The following is a 25,966-nucleotide window of genomic DNA, read 5'->3' on the forward strand; positions in this document are numbered from 1 at the left end:
CATGAGGGTTGAACTGTGGCCAGGATTCAGGAAGAGAACAAGCATTGTTGTCATCAAGAACAAGTTATCATTCAAGACTTGGCTGCTGGTGAAGCACATAATTTAGTGTCATTGATTTCAATGCAAGTTTTTTTGGTGGCCCTCTGGTTATTTCTGTCCTCTCTGAATTAGCGTTGCCTGAAGAACACTATTTGCCCCTTGATTCACAAGCACCTCTATGTTGGCTGTTGGCGTGAGTCATACTTACCTTATTTATGTAGATATTCTGTGATATTCCGTGATATGTAATATTATGTAATATCTGTAGTATTATTAGGTTTACTACTTACCTTAGGAGTAGTACTTGTCTTATCAGAATTTGTATATAATTTCTTCTTGTAAGGTGAATGAGATATCTAAGTTATTCAGCCAAAATTATCTCTTGTTTTTCGTTATATTTGACTTGGTATTAGAGCAGAGATCCGATCCTGGACTCTGACTCATTGTTCTTTGATCCTTGACTCTTGTTCTTTGTGCTTGGATTTGTTCCTTGTCCTTTGATCCTTTCATCACCGTTGCCTTCTTATATTTCCAAGTACTTTGTTGTTTTTCCTTCCGCTGCATATTCACCATGGTGAAAGCTCCTTCTTCTATGTGTCCCTCTCCTCAAGGTTCTTCCCCCGTGTTCTCCTCAAGTCTGACTTGTAACTACTGCAAGAATCCAGGCCATATCAAAGCAAATTGTTACAGGTTGGTTGGTTTTCCAGCAGGCTACTTTGATAGGCCCCGACCTCAGGACAACAAACCCAAGGGAAAGGCTGCAGTGACAAAACCAGATCACACCAACTTTGCTGGTAAGGATACCGCATCCGTAAGTTGCGGTGGTAATGGTAAGATTGGAGTTGCTTTAAAAATTTCTGGCTTTACTGGTGGCAATACTTGGATAATTGATTCTGGAGCATCTGACCATATGACCTGTGATCGTAGTTTCTTTCTTTTTCTCAATCCACCCTCTATTTCCTATGTTGTCAATGCCAATGGTGATTCTTTTCCTGTTTTAGGAATAGGGTCTGTTCGTCTCACCCCTTCTTTGACACTACATGATGTTCTTTATGTCCCTGATCTCTCTCATCATCTTATATCTGTGCCTCAGCTTAATACTCAATCTCGGTGTTCTGTAACATTTTTTCCGTTGTATGTGATTTTTCAGGACCTCCTCACCAGGGAAATAATCGGCAGGGGTTATCTGAGGGGTCGACTATTTCATCTGGATTGCATGTTCGCCGGAATGAAGCCGGAGAAGGCAGTCCAAGCAGCTTTGATTTCGACTGGGGTTACTAATCAAGTTGAAGAATTATGGCTATGGCATCAGAGATTGGGACATCCTTCCTTTAGTGTCATGAAGAAATCTATGCCATCCTTGTTTCTGGGCATTGATGAGTCTAAGTTGCATTGTGAGTCATGTGTCTTAGCTAAAAGTCATCGTACTAGTTATCCTTTGAGTACTACTAGGAGTTCTTCTCCTTTTGAGCTTATTCATTCTGATGTCTGGGGACCTTCCCGTGAGTCAACCTTGTCTGGAAAACATTGGTTTGTTTTGTTTATTGATGATTATACCCGTCTTACTTGGGTCGCTTTATTGAAACACAAATATGAAGTCTTCTCTGATTTCCAAGAATTTTTTGCTCTTGTTCAAAATCAATTTGGAGCCAATATTAGAGTCTTTCGTTCTGATAATGGGGGGAGTTTGTCAATTCTCAGTTTCACCAATTCTTTCATTCTCATGGGATTATTCATCAAACTACTTGCCCTCAAACCCCTGAACAAAATGGGGTGTCAGAAAGAAAGAATCGTCATATTCTTGACATAGCCCGGTCTCTTCTATTTAGTGCTCATATGCCTAAGTATCTTTGGGGAGATGCAATTCTCACTGCTTGTCATCTCATTAATAGGCTACCTTCCTCTGTTCTCAATGGTCAAACCCCCTATGCTGCCCTTTCAAATCATGTGTCTGTCCCTTCGTTTTCTAATCTCCCTGCTCATGTCTTTGGGTGTGTTGTGTTCGTCCATGTTCCTAAGAATCAAAGGTCCAAACTCGATGCCAGGGCATTAAAATGTGTTTTTGTGGGCTATGGTGTTAATCAGAAGGGCTACAAGTGTTTCCATCCCCCTACACAGAAAGTTTTTGTTACCATGGATGTCACCTTTTATGAGGATGCATGTTACTTTTCTCCCATCAATCCTTCACTTCAGGGGGAGAAACACACTTTTTTGGAAGAGAAGTCTTGTGGGATTGAAATTCAGCCCATTGAAGCCAACGTCACTCCTGCCGAAACGGAAAAGTCAATTGCCGAACAGAGCATTGCGAGTTCTGAAACAGAAACGGCAATTGCTGAATCGTCTACCCTTCGCCATACAACTGCCGAACAGAGCATTGCGAGTTTCGAAACAGAAACGGCGATTGCTGAATTGTCTACCCTTCGCCATGAAACTGCCGAACAGAGCATTGCGAGTTCCGAAACAGAAACGGCGATTGCTGAATCGTCTACCCTTCGCCATGCAACTGCCGAACAGAGCATTTCGAGTTCCGAAATAGAAAAGACAATTGCCGAATCATCTACCCTCCGAGAAGGCCAAGCTCCTCCACCCCTCTTAGATACAGATAACCCTTGTCAACCAATCCCTGAGGAGCGTCCCAATCTTGAGGTTAGTGGTGTTTCTTCAAACTCTGATATTGGTGATAGTGTGCATGTTTTGCCTCCTAGGTCCACCCGTGGTAAACCACCTCGTCAATATGAACCAAGTTTAGATGTTAAGTCTAAGTATGCCATAGCTAACTTTGTATCCACCCATCGGTTATCCAAATCCCATGCTTCTTTTGTGAATCAAATATCCTCTGTATGTGTTCCCAGTAAAGTGCAGGATGCTCTCAAGGATCCCAAATGGTCTCAAGCAATGAATGAAGAGATGGAGGCATTGGAGAAGAATAATACTTGGAAGTTGGTGCCACCTCCACAAGGAAAGAGAGTTGTTGGATGTGGATGGGTGTACACTATCAAACATAATGCAGATGGTTCAGTGAACATGTATAAAGCAAGACTTGTTGCAAAGGGATATACTCAAACATATGGCGTGGATTATGAGGAGACCTTTGCTCCAGTAGCAAAGATTAATACTGTTCTAGTGTTGATGTCTCTAGCAGCTAATCTAGATTGGCCCTTGCAACAGTTTGATGTGAAGAATGCCTTTTTACATGGAGAGCTATCTGAAGAAGTCTATATGCATCTACCACCAGGATATGAGGCAAGCACAGGAGGTAGATTTGTGTGTAAGTTAAATAAGTCCTTGTATGGACTCAAACAATCACCACGAGCTTGGTTTGGAAGATTCTCTCAAGCTATGCGTCGTTTTGGGTACAAGCAGAGCAACTCTGACCATACATTGTTTCTGAAACACTGTGAAGGTAAATTAACTGCCTTGATTATTTATGTTGATGATATGATAATTACTGGTGATAATTCAGAGGAGGTTGAAAGATTAAAAGATCTGCTTGCATCAGAGTTTGAGATGAAAGATCTTGGTTCTCTTAAATATTTTTTGGGGATTGAGGTCGCCAGGGGGAGTTCGGGAATTTTCTTGTGCCAGAGAAAATATGTGCTTGATTTGTTGACAGAGACAGGAATGCTAGGGTGTAGACCTGCTGATACTCCTATTGAGCAGAATCATAAACTGGCTGAGTACCCTAATCAAACTCTTACAGAGAAGGCTCGCTATCAGAGGTTAGTTGGTAGATTAATCTATCTCTCACATACTCGGCCAGACATTGCATATGCAGTCAGTGTTGTGAGTCAATTCATGCATAATCCAAGTGAAACTCATGTGGAAGCTGTGATCCGTATTCTGAGGTATTTAAAGTCTGCACCTGGAAAAGGCTTGATGTTTTCAAAGCATAGTCATCTGGATATTAGTGGTTATACAGATGCAGACTGGGCAGGTTGTGTTACGGATAGAAAATCCACTTCTGGTTACTTCACTTTTGTAGGTGGTAATCTTGTTACTTGGAGAAGTAAGAAACAAAAGGTTGTGGCCATGTCAAGTGCTGAAGCAGAGTATAGAGGTATGGCTCATGGAGTTTGTGAATTACTTTGGTTGAGAAATTTACTTCGTGATTTGGGATTTAAACCCAAACGAGCCATGAATTTGTATTGTGATAACAAGGCAGCGGTGGATATTGCTCACAACCCAGTTCAACATGACAGAACTAAGCATGTTGAGGTTGACAGACATTTCATTAAAGAGAAGCTCGATGCTAAGCTTATCTCTTTTCCTTTTGTCCACTCAGAAGAACAGTTAGCTGATGTTCTCACAAAAGCAGTATCGAGTAAGGCATTTCATGACTCACTTGACAAGTTGGGCATTCGTGATCTGTATGCGCCAACTTGAGGGGGAGTGTTGGCGTGAGTCATACTTACCTTATTTATGTAGATATTCTGTAATATTCCGTGATATGTAATATTATGTAATATCTGTAGTATTATTAGGTTTACTACTTACCTTAGGAGTAGTACTTGTCTTATCAGAATTTGTATATAATTCCTTCTTGTAAGGTGAATGAGATATCTAAGTTATTCAGCCAAAATTATCTCTTGTTTTTCGTTATATTTGACTTTGGCCTCTGGGGAGGAGTGCCATATTTCAACTGCAAAATCACTAAAAGGAAAAATAAATCTCATGTTACGTTTAACATATAAAATTTCTAACTACTATAAATCCTAGCATTTCGCCATAGTGATGCTCCCGGTTTTTCAACTCCTAGTAGATTTTTTTAATTTAGGAATATAAAATATGTGATGCTCCGAAGTACAGTATAAATTCTCAACATTAACAAGCAACGTGAACAAAGCTACACATTCATCTAATCCCATAAAATATTTAGAAATCCAACTCAAAACCAATTGACAACCGATAGAGAGACTAGAGCCTTCCGATGTCGAACAATACTTCATTTCCTCACAGGTAATCTGCAACTCGAGAATAAGAGGCTGTTTCTTGTTACAATCACTAAAAGGCCCAACTCTCAGGGCCATGACCAAGGCAAAGAAAACCCAACTGACCTCTAACCGGGTTATGGGCCTTGCCCCAGTTCCTTCTCCTTTGCTTTTGATTCTCTCTGGTTTTCCCATATAGCTCAAAAGCCCTAAACCTCTCGAGTCACTTCAGCAGCAACACCCAATCGCCTCAGGTACCATCTTCTCTTTCCCACCTGGGATTTTTTGCTTTTTGTATAAATCTGTGATTTGATCTTTCAATTCATGAAATTGAAATTTATGGTGAATTTGCATCTCATTTCGTTTTGGGTATTGAAATTTGCCTATACTGTGATTCTGGTTGTTCATGCTCTTGATTTCTGGTTCTAATTTATACTTTAACCATCGAAAGTTTCAATCTTTGCTCGTTCTCTTCAGATTAAGAAGGGTTCCATGTTTGCATTTAGAATGATAAATAACCTCTGAGCAATTTGAACTTCATTTTTCATTTTCATTTGAGAAAAAATATAAAATAAAGAACTTTTGATTGAGGAGGTGCTGTTACTCTTTAAATGTGTAATCTTTTGCTGCATTTGTGTGAGAGGGAAGGCTGAACCAGTAGTACCGTTAATTTGTTAGTTTTTGGTTCTCCTGTAGCTTGTTTATGTTTAATTGTGAATAGAATTTTCTTGCAAGATTCATTGCTTCCCTTCTCTTCATCTAATTGCATTTGTCAATGGCCAGCAGTGCCGATTGCTATCGACCACCACCAACAGTGTTTCCGTTGTTATTACTACCAGTCATCACAACCTCGTTTCCCATTTGTGTCTTTGGCTCCTAGGTTTAACCTATACATCTGTAATTACTCTATTGCGTGCTTGGTGTTATTCTAGTTTCAGTTAAACAATTACTGATCATACAAGATTCTTTTTCTTTAGGGTCAGTTTTTTGTTAGATTACCAGGAGTGAATCAGCGTTTTGAGGGGTGAAGTTGTAAGTCAAACTGTATTTGATGAGGCACTAGCCGCTTGGCTAGAAAAGATTTACTCTCATTATAATTTTCTTTCAAAATCTGGGATTTTTATATATAGATTTGCTTTAATCATATTTGTTAACCATGTTGTAGTTTAATTTATTGTGGGGAAAAGCCAGAGAAAATGCCACTCGGGCTAATAATGGGGCTAGGAAGGGCATTTCGTCGAAAGCGAACGGCATCCCTTGACATTCTTTCCCCAAAACGAGCCCCAAGGAATTTTTACAAGGGGAAGAACTGCAAGCCCACTGGTTTCCACACCCGAAAAGGTTTGCTATCTTTCCATTTTTACAATGCTCTGATTCACTTTTCGAAAGGATAAATGTATGCCACTTGACATGTTTCCTTAATTGCTCAAAATTCTGCAGGTGGATATGTTGTGGTGCAGGACAAACTACCCAACTATGTAGTCCCCGATTTAACTGACTTCAGGGTGGGTATATTTCTTTCCTTTCTTTCTGAATCATATTTGGTGAGTGCATTCTGTTATCTATTCTTGATGCAATCTGCAGCACTGTTAAAACCCACACTCCCAACAATTCTTTAAAAGTGACATTTGCCTCTGATACTGTTGAATTGTACAAGTACATGCATGTAGTTGTAAATCACTTTTTCCATTATTGCATGCAGCTCAAACCATATGTATCTCAGTGCTCCAAAGAGGTCAAGACTGCAGAGTCAGCTGAATCAACTAAATAAGCAAATGAGTGGCAAGTATCTGATCTTTTCTTTATTGTTGTAATAGAAAATTAAGCTAGTCATGTTCATAGATTTTGTTTTTTTTTATCTTAAGGGTTCAAGACTAGTGGGTCTGTTCAATGTAGACGTTCTTGCTTAGAGGTGTGAGCCTTGACACTTTTCAAGTAATAAGCTTCCTTGGTTTAAGCATTGCTTGATAATTATTCAATTAGAAGATAACTGGACTCATTTGTACTGTAAAATGCTTGGTGTTTCTTTAGAAAATCCCTGATAGCCAGATAGTAGCACAATGTTTGTTCTGGATATTCAAAAAGCTTCAGTGACTGCTATGGTTCGCTGTCCTCTTCTGGTCTTGCTTGAAGCCATAGTACTGCGTTTGTTTTGAGAAATTGAGGAAAGGAATATCAAAAAAGAAAGCCTATGGGATATGAGATAGTCAACTTTCCGGCTTTCTTAGGTTCCGGAAATGGTGGTTTGGCACTGCATATGAGATTCTGTTTTCATGTCTAGGTAACCCTTGAGCAGGCACTTAGTCTTGAAATCAGTATATTGGCTGAAGATGTAGAATCACACTATGAAATAGGCCGCAGAACCACCCAGTTTTGAGAGATGAAATCTTAAAGAAATAGAGTGGTGTATTGGCTCAGTTTATGTACCACTGGTTGTCATTGGTAATTGGTTTTAGTTGTGAAGTCCATATGACTTTATCAAATAGAAGTTGATTCATAGTACTAATGAAGGTCGCATTGAGATCGATAGTAAACTCTTATTAAAGGTCCATCAGTCAAAACTTCAATCGCCAAAAAGTAAAGGTTACATGAGTTAAAAATATCTTTAGCCAATAACTCATGTAATGTTTGATTTTGTTGCTCCCCCTCCAATTATCCAGTCATTTGATTCTATTAATGAAAAGCAAGTCCGCCACCATCAACAACGCCAAGGAACGAAAAAGAAATGAGTAGGCATAAACCTACAATAGCCTCACATGATAAAAGATTAAAAGGATAAGGTTCTCGAAGCGGCATACCAACCCAGTGCCAACCCTAGCATACTAGTTTTTCTTTCTTTTTTTTTCTTTTTTCTTTCTTTTTTTCTTTTTCCAATATGGAAAAGGAAAGTTCTATTCATACCTCCCAAGATAACGTTTAGACCTCCAACAATTTTTAGAAGTTTTTAAATCCAACTTTGCCCTTCTAAAAAATGAACAAAATGAAAGATTAAAAAAATTAAATAAAATTTGCACCTTCTCTTCTCCCCTCTTCCCCCTCCCTCATTCTCTTACAGCCATACATGAGGATTATTGGGCAACTTTGATTAAGGTAGAATGTTAAAGATTGCAAAATCGAATAAAGGACAAAAAATACAATTGAGAAAATAATGATTGAAAAGCAATTTCTATTTTCTATTCTTTTTGTTTCTTTCTAGTTTGGCTTAATTGCTTCACTTCATGGAGTTGATCGTTAATTGTTATCTTGGTCTCTTTTTTATGGTTTTTTTTTTTTTTTTTGCTAGAGTAGACTATGTTGCTAGCCTGATTTGGGTTTAGGGAAATTGATTTTGATAATAGTCCTCTTGTGGTATTGTAAATTGCATGATTTATTAAGAAATAGAAAAAAGTTCATAAGAGTATTCAAGCTTACAAGGTGAATGGTGTTAAGTCATGACTATGAACTGAGTTTTGAGTGATGAAAAAAAAGATATTATTAGTAGATTTGTATTGGAAAAAATTGTGTGGATACAAAAAATGGCAAGATTGGAAGTTTTGTGTAAATTTTAGAATGAGAAGTCCAAATACCAATTTAGGAAGTATGAATAAAAGCTCCCTATGCAAAATCATAAATAATATACAACTTGCGGTCACCTATGAAGTTATAACTTTAATACATACTATGCCTACATTACATACCTGACTTCAACATTCAAGATCAACACCCCAATTAACAGCAAATCCTGTTATTTTGAAAGATAATAATAAAAAGAAAAAGTGAATTTAAAACTTCGAGTTTAATAAGTTTATTGTCCAAGGAAAAAAAGGAATGAAATTTTAACGGGAAATTTGGGGATAGGTGATCTCTTCCCATTTTGATAACTTAAAAATAGTCTATTTTCTCTAAATTGCAAGGGTAGAGGTGTACTTGTCGTAATTCTACTCTATTTATAAACTCTTCCGCTAATACGTGAAGCTCTACTACTAGTACTACCACAGCTCGATCAACACTATGACTGAGGCCATACCAGTACCACTGCAGAAGCTCCGCGGCAAGGTGGCCATCGTCACCGGCGCCGCCAGCGGCATCGGAGCAGTCACTGCTCGCCATTTCGCAAATCACGGCTCTCTCACCGTCGTAATCGCCGACGTGCAAGACGGCAAAGGCCGAGAAGTGGCCGCATCGATCAGTTCTAACCGCTGCACCTACGTCCACTGCGACGTCACCGACGAGCACCAGGTCAAATACCTAGTTGACTCTACTGTGAAGCTGTACGGCCGCCTCGACGTGATGTACAGCAACGCGGGAATAACCCCCCCGTCGGCGCAGACTGTGCTGGAGCTGGACCTGTCCTTGTTCGACAAGGTGATGGCGGTGAACGCGAGAGGGATGGCGGCGTGTGTGATGCACGCGGCTCGCGCGATGGTAGAGAAGGGAGTTAGAGGCAGCATAGTGTGCACCGCGAGCGTTCAGGCGGATTGCGGGACGGAGAGCATGACGGACTACACGTGTTTGGCTCCAAAACCAGCTGGTGTGCAAACAGTCTCTTTTGAGCGAGTGGTTGCGCAGGCGTGCCAGCACCGCGGGGTGCAGTCGTTGGGGTAGTCCCGTGACCTGACTTCTTTTCAAGCGCTGTGGACGAGGAGAGCACCAACCTCGTCACAGGGTTCTTTTCTTGCCTTTCGGAAAAGGACTTCTTGCCTTACGCGGGTAAGGGCTTTGGTTGTGGTCTCTTTGCGTTCACTGAATCGATACTCAACTTGAAAGCCGAGCAGAGCAATCACTGGGAAGTTTGAGAGAAACACGGGTTCGCTAAAGCGTGACTTTAGCTTCGCTGGGTGCGAGGGCGTTACCCTTGCTTCGCTGAAGTAACAGTGGCGGTTGTGCTCGCAGTCGGCTCCTGGGGAGACTGGGACTGGAAGTACGGTCGCCGGGTTGAACTGGTGAGGCTGACAGTCGGCTCGCGAGGAGACTAGGACTGGCGGACGGTCACCGGGTTTCAACGAGGTTGGGGGTTTGCTCCGGGGAGGCTTTGTAATCGCTGGGATTGATTGATTCAAGAGAGGGTCCTTCCTGTATCGTTTTTAGCCTCTATATATAGGCTACTGCAGATTCACTTTCCAAATAGGAATGGAATACTATATTTTAAGCCACAGTTATTGGCCTTGAATCAAATCAAAACTCTTAATAGTTTTGATATTATCGTAGGCGATAATTAATAATTATCCTCCTCCGTCGCTGCTAGAATGTAGGCAAGGATACGCACAGCGATAATTAATAATTATCCTCCTGCATCCAGCCCAACTGGTACCGGCCGCTAGAATGTAGGCAAGTATCGGCCAGAGAAACATTTTGCCTCTTAGAATCCTAGATGTGATCGCTGGATGCGAGCAGTAGGATACGCACGTATTAATTGCAAATATATCCTCACGCCCTTCTGAGCGCTCAAATCTTCATGCAATTAATGATGATATCTCCTTATGAGACACGGGATAAGCAGCATCACGACCCAAGTCCATGTAATCCCATTTTGGGCCGCAAGTATCGGCCCACTGGCTCAGACCCACTAAAGGATTTCGCCAAACTTACTTTTGGGCTCAAACATTGCCCCCCAGGCCCCGAAATCAGGCCTGCTAAAATGCAACTGATTGAAGGGGACTTAGAAAGAAGCGTTAGTCGCTTGAAACGATGCCATTAATAAAGGTCGCGTCCCTTCATTTGTGAAACGTTTTCTGTCGCATCGTTTCCTTCACAAAATTCTTTATTTAAACGCACAGCCGCAGTCCTGTCACATCAGACACTCCCTCCAATTCCAAACCCAGAAAAACCCACCTCTACTCCATCCTCTTTGCAAACGACCCAGAAATGGCTCCTCCTAAGAAAATTGTCGTCGATCAGGAAGAAGAATTGAACGAAATGGCTGCTCGGACCTGGGGCACCAGTATCGGGGCTCGCATTCATCTAGAGACCACTATTCACCGACCCCTACTCCTTCGTTTTTCCAATCACCACACCGGATTAGGCCCAGCACCGCAAGGTGTTATCCCAAACGATGTCATCGCTATGTACGGTCTTCCTGTCCGACGGCCCATTCTAGTCCTCCGAAGGACTCCCAGAGACTTTAGCGGTTGGGGTGTCCAAAACCATCGAGCCAAGATAGGGAATTGGCCATCCTCCATTAGTGCGCAGGAAACCTCTTGGTATCGCGAGGCGCGGGCGCGAGATCTAGGTCGCTGGAATGCTGCGGGTATCACCCATGCTATTGATTTGTGCTTCCACCTTCCTCGCGGTGGTAATCGCTCGCCACTCGCTGCTTTCCTCTGTTTCTGGAATACCTCCACCAACACATTTGACTTCAGATTTGGTCAAATGAGCATTACCCTGTTGGACATCCTTGCCATCACTGGCCTTCCCATCGATGGCGAGCCGTATGTGCATGGTCAATTTGACTCGACCGATTTCACTTTGACCATGGCCCAGCAAGGCCGCAGCGCTCATAGTGGTTCATACCCAAGATGGCTGGCATATTACAGCCGGGAACACAATGCGACCGGAGGAATCGCTTTCCTTGAATATTGGCTCTGTAAATTTATATTCTGCACCTCCTCCTGCAAGCCCACTGGCACCTGGACCTATTTAGCAACGGCCCTCTACAACGGCCGCAACATCGGGCTCGGACAACCGGTCTTGGGCGCTATTTATCGCATGCTGTACCAAGCGACGATGCACCCCTTTGAGACCAACATTTCCGGACCCTTCTGGATCCTGGACTTCTGGATCCAGACCTACTTCCCATTCTTCCGCCGCGAAGATATCCTGCTATCCCCGCCGGTTGATCAACTGTTAGGTCGTTGGTTCTGTTGCGAGGACAAGTACTCATCTCCCCCCTACTCTGAATGCTTTTCTTATCTGTACTTGCTAGACGACATGCCATACTGCGATTTAATTCTGGGAAGACGATTCCCCTCTGTGTTACAATATGGATTCCTCCCTGGCGATCCTCGTTATCCCGACCGCGCTCGCCTGGCGTTCCGCCGCGCCATCTCTTGTTCAGACATTCGGATCGCTACCGAGGAACTCAGCTATGAGCTCTACGCTCCTAACCATTTCGCCCGCCAATTTGGCCTTGTCCAATTGGTACCAATCCCTCCGTATGATGCCTGGAACTACAACACCTCCTGGAGAAGATTCGGTCCACCTTCCGGGCCCCCACCGGCACAAAGTATGCTCGTGCTGGTCGACCTTCCTGATTGGGCCCAAAACCTAGAGGCTGTCGACGGAACCGAAGAAGGGTATGAGATTTGGTGGAGAGAAGTCTCTGTCAACTGCTGGACTCAACCAGATGACGAACTCTTCGCTACTCTCTTTGGCGAGCTCAGGAACCCATACCCCACTGATATTGAAGTGCTCGCTCGCTTTTCTGAAGACGCCAACAGGCCTCGACCCCTCCAAGTGGTTAGGCCTACGCGAGCTCCTCGCCCGGCCCAGGCTGGCATCGTAATTCGTGAACCACCTCCAGAAGTAAGTACTGCAACTCTAATTTCTGCAGACTCCTTCTTTGTTTCATTTACTCATTCTTGTTTGTATTAGGGGAGTGCGCCGCGCCCTGGCCGCCGCACAAACCATGCTTCACCGGCCGCTGGACAGACTGGAAAACAAAAAGCAGTACTTGCTGAAGCTACAGCTGAGAGCTCTTCTTCCTCTTCTGATGACGACGATCTACAAACCGTAAGCACCCTTTGTCTTCAGGACCAACTTTGTGATTTGAATGCTAATCTCTCGCTTCTCCCAGGTCGTGGCTGCTATAGCCCACAAGCGTAGTCGCTCAGATGCTCATACTGCCACCTGGGAAGAAGATGAACCGATGGCCGACCGGCTGGTAAGAAACAAAGAGCCTATGTTAGAAATTATCCCTGTCTCTGCCCATGTTTCACACCCTTCTCCTTTACAGGTTCGTCGCAGACCATCCAACCATGCCGGGGAAGGCTCTTCAGCCGCCGCTCAAGGGACAAACGCTTCGCGAGCGCCAACATCCGTGGGACCTGAAAATCTTCCACCTCCCGTCAGCACTGATGGCGGCTCAGCCTCTATCCCTGTACAGATCATAGAAGATAGTTCCGATGAAACGGAAGAGAATGCGCCCCTTCCGGACGCATCAACTGAGGAACTGCTCGCTACACAACCACCAGCACCCGCATCACCTGATCGCAATCCTGATGAGGAAGCTCATGAATCCGCGCCAGTAAACGTCTCATGCGAGGGTCCTGTGGCAGAGGTATTCTTAATTGAAAATTGGTGCCTTAGTTCCTATTCTTCTTGTACACCTGACCGTCTTTCCTCATTGCAGAGTGACGTCCCTGTTGAGGAGGTCGCTGTCCCTGACCCTGCTGAGCCCGCTGATGAAGGCATGGCGAATCAAGAACCTGCCCCCCAGATTCCAGAGATAGTTGCTGATATGGATGCAGTACCAGAACAAGTTGCGGCCCCGACCATCGAACCTCAAGTAGGCCCTGCTGTTGCTACCGCTGACGCAGACATCATCGCTGAAGTTCCTCCTCCTGAGCCTCCTAATAGGCTGGAAAGACTTGTTCGCGTACTCGAAGTGGCTCCCCCGAGGGTCGCGGATGAAGCGAGGGACAATCTGCAGCGACTCCTGGGTCCTGACATTTTACTGCCGGGCGCAGCTGCCAGAGCTCAAGAGTATCTGATGGTACTTCGCCGCGAATGCGCCATCGCTGAAGATGAATTCGTTGAAATATATGAGCTCTTGCAAAATCTTCCTGCAAGGATCAAAGATAGGACGACCGCGGCCGCGCAGGCCAGGCAGGTTCAGGTTCACTATCACGGCCTTGCACAACAAGCAGAAGTATCTGGCGACTCTCTAAGCGATCAAGCGATTCGCGTTAGGGATCTGAGAATCTCACAGAACCACCTTCGGACCCACATTCAGGATCTCCAAACCCAACTAATCAAAGCCCAGGCCCAACTAGTGACGGTCACGGCCCAACTGGCGCAGGAGGAGCCTCAGATAGAACAGCCCCTAACGGCGCTAGAAGCAATGTCTCAGAACTTGGCTCAAGCGCGCGAAGCAGTTCGACAAGCAGAGCACGCTGTTGCCGACGCTAGCTTTCGTCTGGATGAGCACTTGCTTCGCTTGACCCATGCGCGTCGAAAACTTTAGGCCTCCTGTTTTAGGCCCATTTTACTTTGTATAAGGATATGTTTAACATATATACAATATTCAGCCCGCTTTGTTCGGCCCAAATATCATTTAAGGTTTGCCAATTAATGAACAGCAAGACCGTTGAAAAGATAATCCTAATTTGGGCGGTTGCTTTCTTGGAGACCGTCCTGCTTCCCACGCGTCTTCAATATCTTCCATTTCTGAGATAATCGCATTCAACCGCATTGATTCTCTTATTGATGGCGTTGAAATCGTCTCAACTGCCTACCACACGGTGTGAGATCAACCCTATAAATACCAGCTGCCAAAGAAGAGCGATAACCCAACCACCATGTTTCTTCCAAAGATGAACTCGCCAGCCCTGTTGCTTTTCCTCCATTTTCTAAAATCTTCCCACCGTGGTCTCACCCTTAGCCACAGATTCTTAGGCTTCATGGCTTAATCTCAAGACCTGGTTAGGCTTCATGGCCTAATCTCAGGTCCAGCGGCGTGTCTTTGGTTACTGAAAATCTAGATGAACTTGCCAGTCTTAGTTAAACCGAAGAACACGCCGCGCTCCTAACGCGGCAGAACCAAATTCTGAGGAGTCCAACTTTTCAGATTGCCTGCGCGGAGCAAACGGAGGAAGGGAGGAAGGCCATTTTGAGGCTAACCTGTCTGCCTCCGCGGTCTATCTCTGGGGCCTGGGCACGCACTTTCTGATTTACCCCAGGAGGTAGATGTGGTTGTGAGTCGCGCCTGCTATGGAGCCCAACTCTTGCCTGGAGGAGAGGTCCCAGCAGGGGAGTGAAGGCCCTCTTTTTCCCTCTTCCTCTAGCATCGATGACAGCAGCGGCCACTTAGATGGGAGGAGGATCTGATCATAGGGGGAAGAAGAGCCCTCAGCTGTAGCTTCAGCAAGTGCCTATACAAGGGCCTATACCTATACACACGGCCACGGCGAACACTTTAAACTTTCATGTCTGTAGCTCGCATGTGAACCTGTATTGCTCTATTCTGTTGTATGCTTCTGGCCGCAAAGCCACTTTATGAATAAAAATGCTCGATTTACTCAAAAATCTGTACAAACGCAAAAGCAAAAATAATCCAAAATGAAAGCCTCTTGTATAGGCCCTTGTATTTATTCTTAACATGTTTTGTCAAGATCATGAATAACAACCCAGTAACTGATAACATGGACTATAATCATAAACAAAACCTCTTGTATAGGTTCTTAAAATGAAGCCTCTTGTATAGGCCCTAATAGATATTGAGATGTTGCCCCCCAATGTTCAGCGGGGAGCAGAAACAAAACAGAAAGGCCACAGAGAAAAGGCCGAATAACCATAACGCTGCGAGCCGATGAAGATTAAGGTTGCCCCCCAGTCGGAGTAAAAACAGAGTCGGGAGGATCATCAAACTCCCAGACACTGGGATAATATTTTTTCAAAAAACGACCGTTAATAGGGTTGCGATGGATAGCGCCGTCGATGTCTTTGAGGTGAAAAGCACCACGCTCCAATATTCGGTGGATAACAAAGGGTCCCTCCCATCGCGGCGTCCATTTACCGCGACCGATGACCTTTTCACCCAGGGGTAAAATGGCCTTCCAAACGAGGTCACCTTCTTTAAAACTGCGACCCCGCGTCCTCTTGTCATAGGCGCGGGCAATACGCTGCTTGTCCATCACCAAATTGTCCAAAGCGGCCAAGCGCTGCTCGCTTAAGTCTTCGTGCTCCTGCCACATTGCTTGAACATAGTCCTCACCAATCAAATGATGCTGTTCTTGGACTCGTAAGGAATGCACATTAATTTCTAATGGTAAGACAGCGTCATGTCCAAACATAAGAGCGTACGGCGTCGTGGCGGTGGGGTTGCGCTTCGAAGTGCGATAGGCCCAAAGTGTCTCGTGCAAAGTATCATGCCACTGTCGAGGATTCTCCACCAACATCTTCTTCAGTAAGGTGATGATTATCTTGTTGCTCGCCTCCGCCTGACCATTAGATTGAGCATAGTATGGAGTACTATGTGTGAACTGAATGCCAAAGTCATTCACCAGCTCCTCAACGGGGCCTCCCATGAATGCTGCCCCCCTGTCCGACACCAACACTTCAGGTATGCCAAACCTGCAGAGAATATTACAGAAAATAAACTGGCGAATGGTAGTGCCGGAGGCCTCCTTTAGAGGTTCTGCTTCAACCCATTTCGTGAAGTAATCAGTGGCGACAATGATAAACTTGTGCTGTAGGGAAGAATGAGGATGGATCATCCCAATCAAGTCCAGCGCCCAGCCTCGCGCAGGCCATGGTTTAATGATAGGTTGCATAGGGATGTTAGGAACATGCTGGACAGGACCGTGTGCTTGACAATCCGCACAGCCTTTGGCGAATGCAATACAATCCTTCAAAATGCTGGGCCAATAATAACCATGACGTCGGAGGAGCCAACGCATCTTAGGTTCGGCTTGATGAGATCCACATATCCCCGTGTGCATCTCGCGCATCAATCTTTTGGCTTCGCGACCGTAGACGCATCGAAAATCTATACCATCTTCGCCACGTCTGCGTAGTTCATCACCTCTAAGGAAGTAATTCAATGCGAGGAAACGAATTTTCCTATCAGCGCTGGAGTCTGGTCGTTTGAGGTATTCAATCAGTGGGATCCGCCAATCAACATCAATGGGCTCGAGTACCGCAACCACGGGATCATCTGGAGGATCAGGGCGAGCAAGCCACGAAGGTAGTGTGCGGCGCTCAACTTTCAGAATGCGCTCGCGCACTCCGTATTTCAAGCTTATGCCCGTAGCCAGCTGAGCGAGCTCATTGGCAGCAAAGTTACGTTCACGTGGTATATGTTCCATACCAACATCTGTAAATTGGTCCAGAAGCTCAACGGCGCGACTCAAGTAGGGGATGAGCAGCCAACTCGTACAGCGATATTTTTCCAGAAGCTGATTGATCACGAGCTGAGAATCTCCGCGAATCTGAACGTCCCGGACGCCCATTTCCAACAGGACTTCGAGTCCAATGATGAGAGCTTCATATTCAGCCTGATTATTAGTACATTGGAACGTGAGCTGGAAAGAATAAGAGAAACGGTCACCGGCAGGATTCTCCAGGACAATCCCTGCGCCGGCCAGAGTATCTGTTCTTGAGCCATCAAAGAATAACACCCAGGGTTGTAGAAAAATAGTAGCCTGATACCAGACCTCGTATTCAGGAATGCATGCTTTATCTGGTCGAGTCGTGACGTTGCAGGCAATCTCTAGCTCTTTCAGTACGGGTATTTCTAGCTGGGGATGATGTGCTAGAAAATCTGCGATAGCCTGCCCTTTGACCGCCTTCTGGGGTACATACTGGAGCGAAAACTCTGAAAGTGCCAATACCCATTTGCCAATGCGGCCTCTCAAGATAGGCCGGGACAACATATATTTGACCAAATCGGTCTGAGCGATGATGCAAGTAGTAAAGGATAACATGTAATGTCGCAACTTGCACGCCGAAAAGTATAGGGTTAAGCACAGCTTTTCCATGGGGGTATACCTTGTCTCGCAATCTGTCAATACACGGCTGAGATAAAATACAGCGTGCTCGATACCGTCCTCATCGTCCTGAGCGAGCAGGCTACCAATGGAAGCAGCGGCTGCTGAGATATACAGTTTCAACGGGACTCCGGGTCTAGGTGGAACCAAGACTGGTGGGTTTGCTAGATAGGCCTTGATACTGTCGAAAGCCTCCTGATGCTTGGATTCCCACACAAATTCATTCTGTCCTTGTAGTCCCAGCAACGGTGAGAAGGGCTGGATTTTCCCTGCAGAATTAGAGATGAAACGCCGTAGAAAGTTAATCTTACCCAAAAGACGCTGTAATTCCTTCTTCGTCCGTGGGGGAGATGCATGAATAACTGCGCTTGCCTTGTCCTCGGGGACCTCAATTCCTCGCTGGTGGACTATAAACCCCAGAAAGTCTCCAGCTAACACTCCAAACACACACTTGGCCGGGTTCATTTTGAGTTTATGTTGGCGCATGCGCTCAAACACTTTCCTGAGATCCGCGATGTTATCCCCTCGCTTCTGAGACTTGACGACTACGTCATCAATGTATACCTCTAACACCTTTCCAAGTATGTCGTGGAAGATCAGGTTCATGGCTCTTTGATACGTCGCACCGGCGTTCTTCAGGCCAAAAGGCATGACTACATATTCAAACACTCCCGCGAAGCCAGGGCAGCGGAAAGCAGTCTTGTGTCTGTCTTCTTCAGCGACCGGAATCTGGTGATATCCCGCAGTGTCGTCCATGAAGGACAACAGCTCATGGCCCGCCACCGCGTCCACCAACATATCCGCGACCGGCATGGGATAAACGTCTTTAGGTGTGGCGAGATTCAAGTCTCTATAGTCAACGCAGACTCTTATCTTGCCATTTTTCTTCCGGACAGGCACTATATTAGATAGCCACTGGTTATACTTGGCCACCCGTATGATGCCTGACTTGTGCATTTTCTCTACCTCTTCCTTTACCAAGATCTGGGTCTCGGAGTTCATTCGTCGAGGCTCCTGCTTGACGGGCCTCTTTTCAGCAAGAGTTGGTAATTGATGACAAACCAAGTCTGGTGACAGGCCGGGCATGTCCTCATACTTCTCCGCAAAGCAATCTTTGAACTCTAGCAATAATTCGATGAGCCTCTGTTTCTCGTTAGGCTCTAGGTAAGCACTGATGGAGACTTCCATAGGCTCGCTTACCGTACCCAGGTTGACTTTCTCTGTAGGGTCTTTAACCTTTGGAGGCGTATCGTCCAGCGCCGCCGGAGCGAGCTGAATGTGGACGTCCTCGTCATCCTCCGGATCAGCAAGTTCTTCATTGACGACCTCTAAGGTCGCGATGCGATCGTAAGCCTCTTTTTCCACCATGTATGATGACAACCGCTCGTGTATCGAGTGGAAGGCTTCCATTCCCTCCTCAGTGAGGTCGTAATCCATTAATCAGTTAATGGTTTGGGCACAGCATGGCCGGGCCGCTCCAAGCCTTCTTTTGCGAGCGTGAGACCCCACTGTGCTAGTTCAGAGGCCGTCACCCCTGTGGGGCGGCCCTTATCGTCGATGCCACTAACCTGCAATGGAGTGATAGGTTCCAAATAGTATCTGGCATCTACATAATTTGCGGAGACTAGAAACGGACGGGGATCTGCTGGGACCACTTCTGCCGTGTCTGTCTCTCTGTTCCACATAACCAACTCTTGGTGAAGTGTCGACGGAACGCAGTAACTCCGATGGATCCAATCCCTGCCCAAAATGGCTCTGTAGGCCGCATAACAATCCGTCACAAAGAAAGCATAAACTCCCTCTGCTGGGCCGACTTTAATACGCAAGAACAATAGCCCTAGGGTTTTGGTGACAGTTCCTGCAAAGTTTTTGAGCGCAAGAGATGTGGATTGGATTTTCTCCCGCTTGATTCCAAGCAAGTGCATGGTCCGAGTAGTGACAACATTAACGGCCGCTCCAGTGTCAATCATGATTTTGCTGACTTTGACACCACCGATATCTGCCGTAATGTATAGCGGCCGCATATGTTGGACCATGGCTGGTGTTGGCTTAGAGAAATGCATGAGCAACCTTTTGTCTGGAACCCCCGCTGGTTCTGGTAAATCTCCGTCTTCTACCGGAGTTGCGGCTGCGGACGTGACCTGCAATGGTTGCACACCCTCTTCTTCTGTCTCCTCCACGCAACACTGGGCAGCGACCGGCAAGGCATATCTCGCGGGGAGCACATAAACCATGTTGCAAGAAACATTATCTGGTTCAGTCCCCTCCATGTTGACATCCAGATCAATCTTGGGTTCTTCCAATGGGATATCAGTCTGGAACTGCCGAGCCAAGCGATCTACCAGCGACTCTTCTGTAAGGCCTTTTACCTGACAGTGTTCAGGCCCTTGTGATTCGAGTTCTTGCTCAATTACCAACGGCTTAGGGTTTTCCGGTTCCCTACATTCTTCTGGGGCGGAAATGACCACACTTTGGACTTTCTTAGGTCCCCATTGCAAAGTGCTAACCACTCTGTCCTTGCCCCCCAGTCTGTCGAAGACTGAAGCTTTGACCGCCGGTGCTTCATGAGAGAGTCTGCGCCGAACGTGCGGTCGCCGAGTTGGCGTGCTGTTCCTTTGGGTAGGCGGCGGTGAGATCTCTTTAGTAATCCTGCAAAACACACTGGGCTTTGAAGCTCCCATTAGCGAATCTGTTTGCTTGTCAAGACCACGGAGAGGTCTCAGTGGTTTAGCGGCCAGTGCCTCAAGCTCTTTCTGGTATCGTTCAGGCGACTTGACCAATTGGGAAGGTTTGATTAGGCCTTGGTCTAAGGCCTCTAGAGTGCGCTTGGCTTCACCGAAACGGCGCTGCAGCTTCCTTTTTCTGGACGGGCTAATCTCCACTGCCTTCCCCTTTTCCCTGGTGTACCATCTACCTTCTTTGATGGGATTAGCTGCTGCAGGTGGTATATAGGGCTTGGTCAAAACATCTTTGCAGTCACTGCTGACCTTTTCCCGCTCTGGTTCTTTCTCGGTTGCTTTTAGTTTCAGGAATAAATTGGAATCTCTGGGAGGAGGTGGTGTCACTTTCTCCAGTTCCCTCGGGCTGGTAGGCTGATAGTTCCGCGATGGGGAAGTCCACTTGACTGGTGGTAGGGAACCAAAGTGAAATGTCTGCTCAGCTTCCTCATCCGGCGTTTGGATACCACATTCCTCTTTACATCGCGAACAAAGAAACACAGGTGAGGCCTGGTTGGTTGTCGCAATTTTATCCTTAACAGGTGCCTCACCTGCGGCGGATTTATAACCCTGTTCGCTTGTGGCCAAATCCAGTGTCGGTTTCTGTTGCTGCTTTCTGTTCCAGTCTATGTTGACCATATTAACCCCAGTATCAGGGAAGGGGTTCACATCCACTAGTGCCGTCGCGGTGACTGGAGCTTCGACCTGCAAGTTACCGTTATTAAGCCATACCTGAATTTGGTCCTTAAGTTTTACGCAGTCCGCAGTGTTGTGGTTCCACAGGTTATGGAACTTGCAGTATTTCTTTCCTTTCACCTGCTCTGGCCGCGGAAACGGCCCAAAATCAGTTTTTACCATCTTCGCAGCAATCATTTCGTCGAGAATCTCGTGCGCTTTGTTGGCATCGTAGGTATATGCCGTGAACTCCGGCTTAGTGAAAGCCATCGACTTGAGCTTAACAGGCTCCTTGGACATCTTCAACTGTTTCAAAGACGAGCTTTTCTTCCCAGTCAGTTCATAGGCAGCTATATCATTATCCTCATCCTCTTCATCGTCCTGGCTCACCTCTGGCGTACCACGGTGATAATAAGGGTCGTAAGTGGTCGGCTGGTAGCTCAGGGCCGCTACCGTACGGTGTTTACCGGGCACATACGTTCCTTTAGAAGCGTTCTTCCTTGCATCTGTCTCTCGAAGGAGATGTTCAAAACTGCCTACTTCTGTGATGAGTTCCCCCATCGACTGTATCATGCTGCCATGCTGCTTCTTTCTCTACCGGGGTTCCAAGCCTTTAACCGCCAACTTGACCAACTCCTTCTCGGGCAGAATGACGTTCAGTTTGGCTTTCTGGATTTGAAAGCGCTGAAGATAAGAGACTGCTGATTCTACGGGCTGTTGGGCCATCTGAGTAAGAGAGGCCAGATCTACCTCGGGCTCAATATTCCCAAAAGTTGCCCGGAAAAGTAGTTCCATCGCCGGCCAATCCGCCACGGTCCCTGGCCTAAGTTTAGAGAACCATCTGAAGGCAGCGCCGGATAGGGAGGTACCAAAGATCCTGCACTTGAGGACGTCATCGTTCTGATATTGGCCGCATTGCACCCTAAATCTGGCCAGATGAGTGGCCGTGTCTTCCGTGTCTTCCCCTGAAAAAGTAGTAAAAATAATGTTCTTATAACCTCGAGGGAAAGGTGCGAGCATGATGTTTGGTGGGAAAGGTCCTTCGTACACTCCATCTGGCTGGGCCCTAGGGTTTGCCATTCTGATCATATCCTCTACCTCATCCCGTCTCACGTAATCCGGACCCGGAGGTGGAGGGGGTATCACCAAAGCTCGGTGAGCAGTTTGTTCAGGGGCTACCTGGTTTACTATTGTTGATCCTTCCCCGCCATGTACAGTGCGGGTAGCCGTTTTTGGCGGGAGAGTCACTGCAGGAAGAATTTCTTCCTTTGACAGAGCGGTTATCTTGACCGGAGTGCCAGTTTGGTCGAGCGCATAATAGCTTCCTGGCAGTTCTTGATATGTTATTTCCGCTCCGTCACTGTCATACTGGACTAAAGTCGCAGGTTCTGACGCAGTTCCTGTATCTTTCGAGGCTTGATGCTTCCTGGCAGCCTGTCCACCTGATGAAGCAACCTTTTCCTTACCGCCAGGAATAACCAAGGCCTGCTCCTTGTTCTTCGATGGAGTAGTAGCAGCCATCGTCGACGAAGAGCCGACGTTCTGGTTGGCCTTGTCGCGCTGATTTGGTGGCACGTACTTGCCTGAACCGGACGACTGGCCAAGAGAACCAAGGATGGTATTAGGGTCTCCTAAAGCCGTGTGCATCACCTCCTTCGTATGGTTCAATTCAGCTCTCTGCATAGCCACTTCAGTTGCCAAGTTGGCCCCCTCCTTGCGGAGATCAGCAATGTTCGATGTGGTTTGCTTGGAATGATCCGCTATAGCATTCAGAATTGTCTTATGACGCTCATCTTGTGCGGCAGCGATAGTTATAGCTTGCGCTTTCAAGGCGCTCTCTGTCTGTGTGACCTGCTGCCTGGTATTCTCCGCATAAAGAGTCATGCGCTGTTCAAACTCGCGGAGGAGCTTTTCTGATTTCGCGGTTTCTCTGGCTAGATCCGCGTCCATCTTCTTGCGATGGTTATCGACATTCTCCATAAGGATCGCGATAGTCTCATCGACGGTTGCTCCCTCCGGGATAGGCTTCGAAACAAAAGCCTCTTCCGCTTCCACTACAGCGTTGACAGTGGATGGATTAACAGGCTCGCTAGCCTGATTAGTGTTGACGCTCTGACCTTCAGTCGCGGTCAAGCGATTCTCACCTTGAGAAGTTGACATACTGGATGATTGAGTCTGAAGAGAGAATCGTTGCGTTACTTGTTCCTCAGATAGACCACGACAGTCCGCACGAGAATGTGATCTGTAGCTGGAGGTCTTATGCTTTGGGCAGCTAGCGTAGCCTTTTTGATAAGGGTTATTGCTGGGCTTCCCAATGGTTGCGTTCAGAAAGAAACCCTAGTTTGTTGTCCCACTGGGCGTGCCAAAATGTTTGGCTCCAAAACCAGCTGGTGTGCAAACAGTCTCTTTTGAGCGAGTGGTTGCGCAGGCGTGCCAGCACCGCGGGGTGCAGTCGTTGGGGTAGTCCCGTGACCTGACTTCTTTTCAAGCGCTGTGGACGAGGAGAGCACCAACCTCGTCACAGGGTTCTTTTCTTGCCTTTCGGAAAAGGACTTCTTGCCTTACGCGGGTAAGGGCTTTGGTTGTGGTCTCTTTGCATTCACTGAATCGATACTCAACTTGAAAGCCGAGCAGAGCAATCACTGGGAAGTTTGAGAGAAACACTGGTTCGCTAAAGCGTGACTTTAGCTTCGCTGGGTGCGAGGGCGTTACCCTTGCTTCGCTGGAAGTAACAGTGGCGGTTGTGCTCGCAGTCGGCTCCTGGGGAGACTGGGACTGGAAGTACGGTCGCCGGGTTGAACTGGTGAGGCTGACAGTCGGCTCGCGAGGAGACTAGGACTGGCGGACGGTCACCGGGTTTCAACGAGGTTGGGGTTTGCTCCGGGGAGGCTTTGTAATCGCTGGGATTGATTGATTCAAGAGAGGGTCCTTCCTGTATCGTTTTTAGCCTCTATATATAGGCTACTGCAGATTCACTTTCCAAATAGGAATGGAATACTATATTTTAAGCCACAGTTATTGGCCTTGAATCAAATCAAAACTCTTAATAGTTTTGATATTATCGTAGGCGATAATTAATAATTATCCTCCTCCGTCGCTGCTAGAATGTAGGCAAGGATACGCACAGCGATAATTAATAATTATCCTCCTGCATCCAGCCCAACTGGTACCGGCCGCTAGAATGTAGGCAAGTATCGGCCAGAGAAACATTTTGCCTCTTAGAATCCTAGATGTGATCGCTGGATGCGAGCAGTAGGATACGCACGTATTAATTGCAAATATATCCTCACGCCCTTCTGAGCGCTCAAATCTTCATGCAATTAATGATGATATCTCCTTATGAGACACGGGATAAGCAGCATCACGACCCAAGTCCATGTAATCCCATTTTGGGCCGCAAGTATCGGCCCACTGGCTCAGACCCACTAAAGGATTTCGCCAAACTTACTTTTGGGCTCAAACAACACGATGTCGAAGCACGCAATGCTGGGGCTGATGAGGTCGGCGAGCGTGCAGCTGGTGAAGCATGGGGTGCGCGTGAACTGCGTGTCGCCGGGTCTGGTGGCAACGCCGCTGGTGACTGAGATTTTCAAGCTCGGGGCGGAGGAGCTGAGCAAAATGATGGCGGCGGTTTATACGGGAAGCCAATATGGGCCGGTGAAGGAGAAAGACCTGGCGGATGCAGTGGTGTTCTTGGCCTCTGAGGACTCAGCGTTGATCACCGGCCAGAATTTGGTTGTTGATGGTGGACATGAAACCAAGGCCTTATCACTATTGAAACCATGATCAGCTTGATTTGTATTTCGATCAGTGGCATCCGAGTTTCACCAGAGATAACAGTACTACTGAATAACATCTATTTCGAGCTAGTCTCAGCTGAATAGTGATAATGCTTGTAACTCGTCTACTTGTCTGGAAAACCCCTGTAATATTACATGGTGGAAGTTGTCCAATAATGAGAGTTTATCTCTCCGTAATGGGAATACCTGAGAGTTTTATCTCTACGTAGCTGTCTTGGCTTTGTTTTTTTTAATTAGAATAAGAACTTCATTAATAAATTAAGATTAAGATTACAATGAGAATGGATACAACAATTCTTCAATCATCACCCAACAAAGATAAGAGAGATAGACATTAGACATCATACTCAAAATCTATATTTACATACTGATGGAGTTAAAAAACCCCGACTCTAAACAAAGAAAAGCCCAACTCAACTTCAAGACTTCCTTTACTAAGCCATGTGTTGCAGTTTCGCTTCACAAAACAAAATGCCAACTACAAAAATTAAAAAACTTAATTAATTGTTTAACTTCATCCAACACAGGACCTTCCAAACTCAAATCATCACACACATCATTCAAAGAATTGATGATTGTTAATGCGGATGGCCAAATTGGGCTTTATATCCATTTTCCATTATTTTCAGACTCCAGCAAGCAAACGCAACAAGGCTGTAGGGGGGTCCAAAAGGGGAGCGGAGGGCTGAATGTAGCTCTAAGAGCAACCCCTTGGGCTCAGATGGGACCCACCACCAAAACCCGACAAATTAGTTTTGGGCTACTGACTGTATGCATTGATTGGTTTGAAAGAAAAAAAAAAGAACAAAAAAAAAGATCAACGGTTCATGTTAAGTCACGGTTAGAATCCATTGGTGGATAATTGATCCCATCAATTAATGAAGAACAACAGCTAGCTACCCTGTTGTTATATTTTTTCATGTTTTTGTTTCTTTTGACTTTGTCAAGGGGAACCCAAAGGCTTCCAGACCCAAGATAAACCTCTTCGGCGCATGTGAAATGCTCTAACTGTGCATTGCAGCACAGTGCCTGGCCACTTTAACAGCTTCGGGGTTCGAACCTAGGTTGGGGAGCACACCTAACTAGGCAAGAACCACTAGACCACTTGCAGTGGTTATATTTTT

At 46.0% G+C, this 25,966-nt stretch overlaps 2 protein-coding genes across 10 annotated transcripts; both read left to right on the top strand.

The window, feature by feature from the left end:
- Positions 1-24,828, top strand: LOC112178467 ((-)-isopiperitenol/(-)-carveol dehydrogenase, mitochondrial). The gene is made up of 4 exons (XM_040511574.1): positions 1-833; positions 1,190-1,257; positions 8,991-9,456; positions 24,512-24,828. The coding sequence occupies exons 1-4, from the start codon at positions 611-613 to the stop codon at positions 24,826-24,828; spliced, it is 1,074 nt and encodes a 357-aa protein (XP_040367508.1). The 5' UTR covers positions 1-610.
- LOC112175570 (39S ribosomal protein L41-A, mitochondrial) lies at positions 5,075-7,028 on the top strand. 9 transcript variants are annotated; one of them, XM_040509899.1, is made up of 6 exons: positions 5,140-5,221; positions 5,945-5,999; positions 6,133-6,308; positions 6,408-6,472; positions 6,670-6,749; positions 6,833-7,028. In XM_040509899.1, exons 3-5 carry the CDS (start codon positions 6,164-6,166, stop codon positions 6,736-6,738), a joined length of 279 nt encoding a protein of 92 aa, XP_040365833.1. In that variant the 5' UTR covers positions 5,140-5,221; positions 5,945-5,999; positions 6,133-6,163; the 3' UTR covers positions 6,739-6,749; positions 6,833-7,028. The 9 variants fall into 9 exon arrangements, with proteins under 9 accessions (XP_040365832.1, XP_040365833.1, XP_040365826.1 ...); XM_040509894.1 differs by adding an exon at positions 5,754-5,847 and having other exon boundaries at positions 5,194-5,221; positions 6,670-7,028; XM_040509895.1 differs by adding an exon at positions 5,754-5,864 and having other exon boundaries at positions 5,198-5,221; positions 5,962-5,999; positions 6,670-7,028.
- Positions 24,829-25,966: the final 1,138 nt, after the last annotated feature.

This window comes from Rosa chinensis, chromosome 7 (genome assembly GCF_002994745.2).
Source record: "Rosa chinensis cultivar Old Blush chromosome 7, RchiOBHm-V2, whole genome shotgun sequence".
In the NCBI taxonomy this organism is placed as follows: domain Eukaryota; kingdom Viridiplantae; phylum Streptophyta; class Magnoliopsida; order Rosales; family Rosaceae; genus Rosa; species Rosa chinensis.

Bases quoted from the DNA above. Each gene is read 5' to 3' on its own strand.
- LOC112178467 (XM_040511574.1), top strand. From the start codon at position 611: ATGGTGAAAGCTCCTTCTTCTATGTGTCCCTCTCCTCAAGGTTCTTCC. The intron at 834-1,189 runs GTAAGGATACCG...GTGATTTTTCAG, and splicing joins AGATCACACCAACTTTGCTG to GACCTCCTCACCAGGGAAAT. The intron at 9,457-24,511 runs GTTTGGCTCCAA...CAAACAACACGA, and splicing joins GAGCATGACGGACTACACGT to TGTCGAAGCACGCAATGCTG.
- LOC112175570 (XM_040509898.1), top strand. From the start codon at position 6,164: ATGCCACTCGGGCTAATAATGGGGCTAGGAAGGGCATTTCGTCGAAAG. The intron at 6,309-6,407 runs GTTTGCTATCTT...AAAATTCTGCAG, and splicing joins TGGTTTCCACACCCGAAAAG to GTGGATATGTTGTGGTGCAG. The intron at 6,473-6,669 runs GTGGGTATATTT...TATTGCATGCAG, and splicing joins CCGATTTAACTGACTTCAGG to CTCAAACCATATGTATCTCA.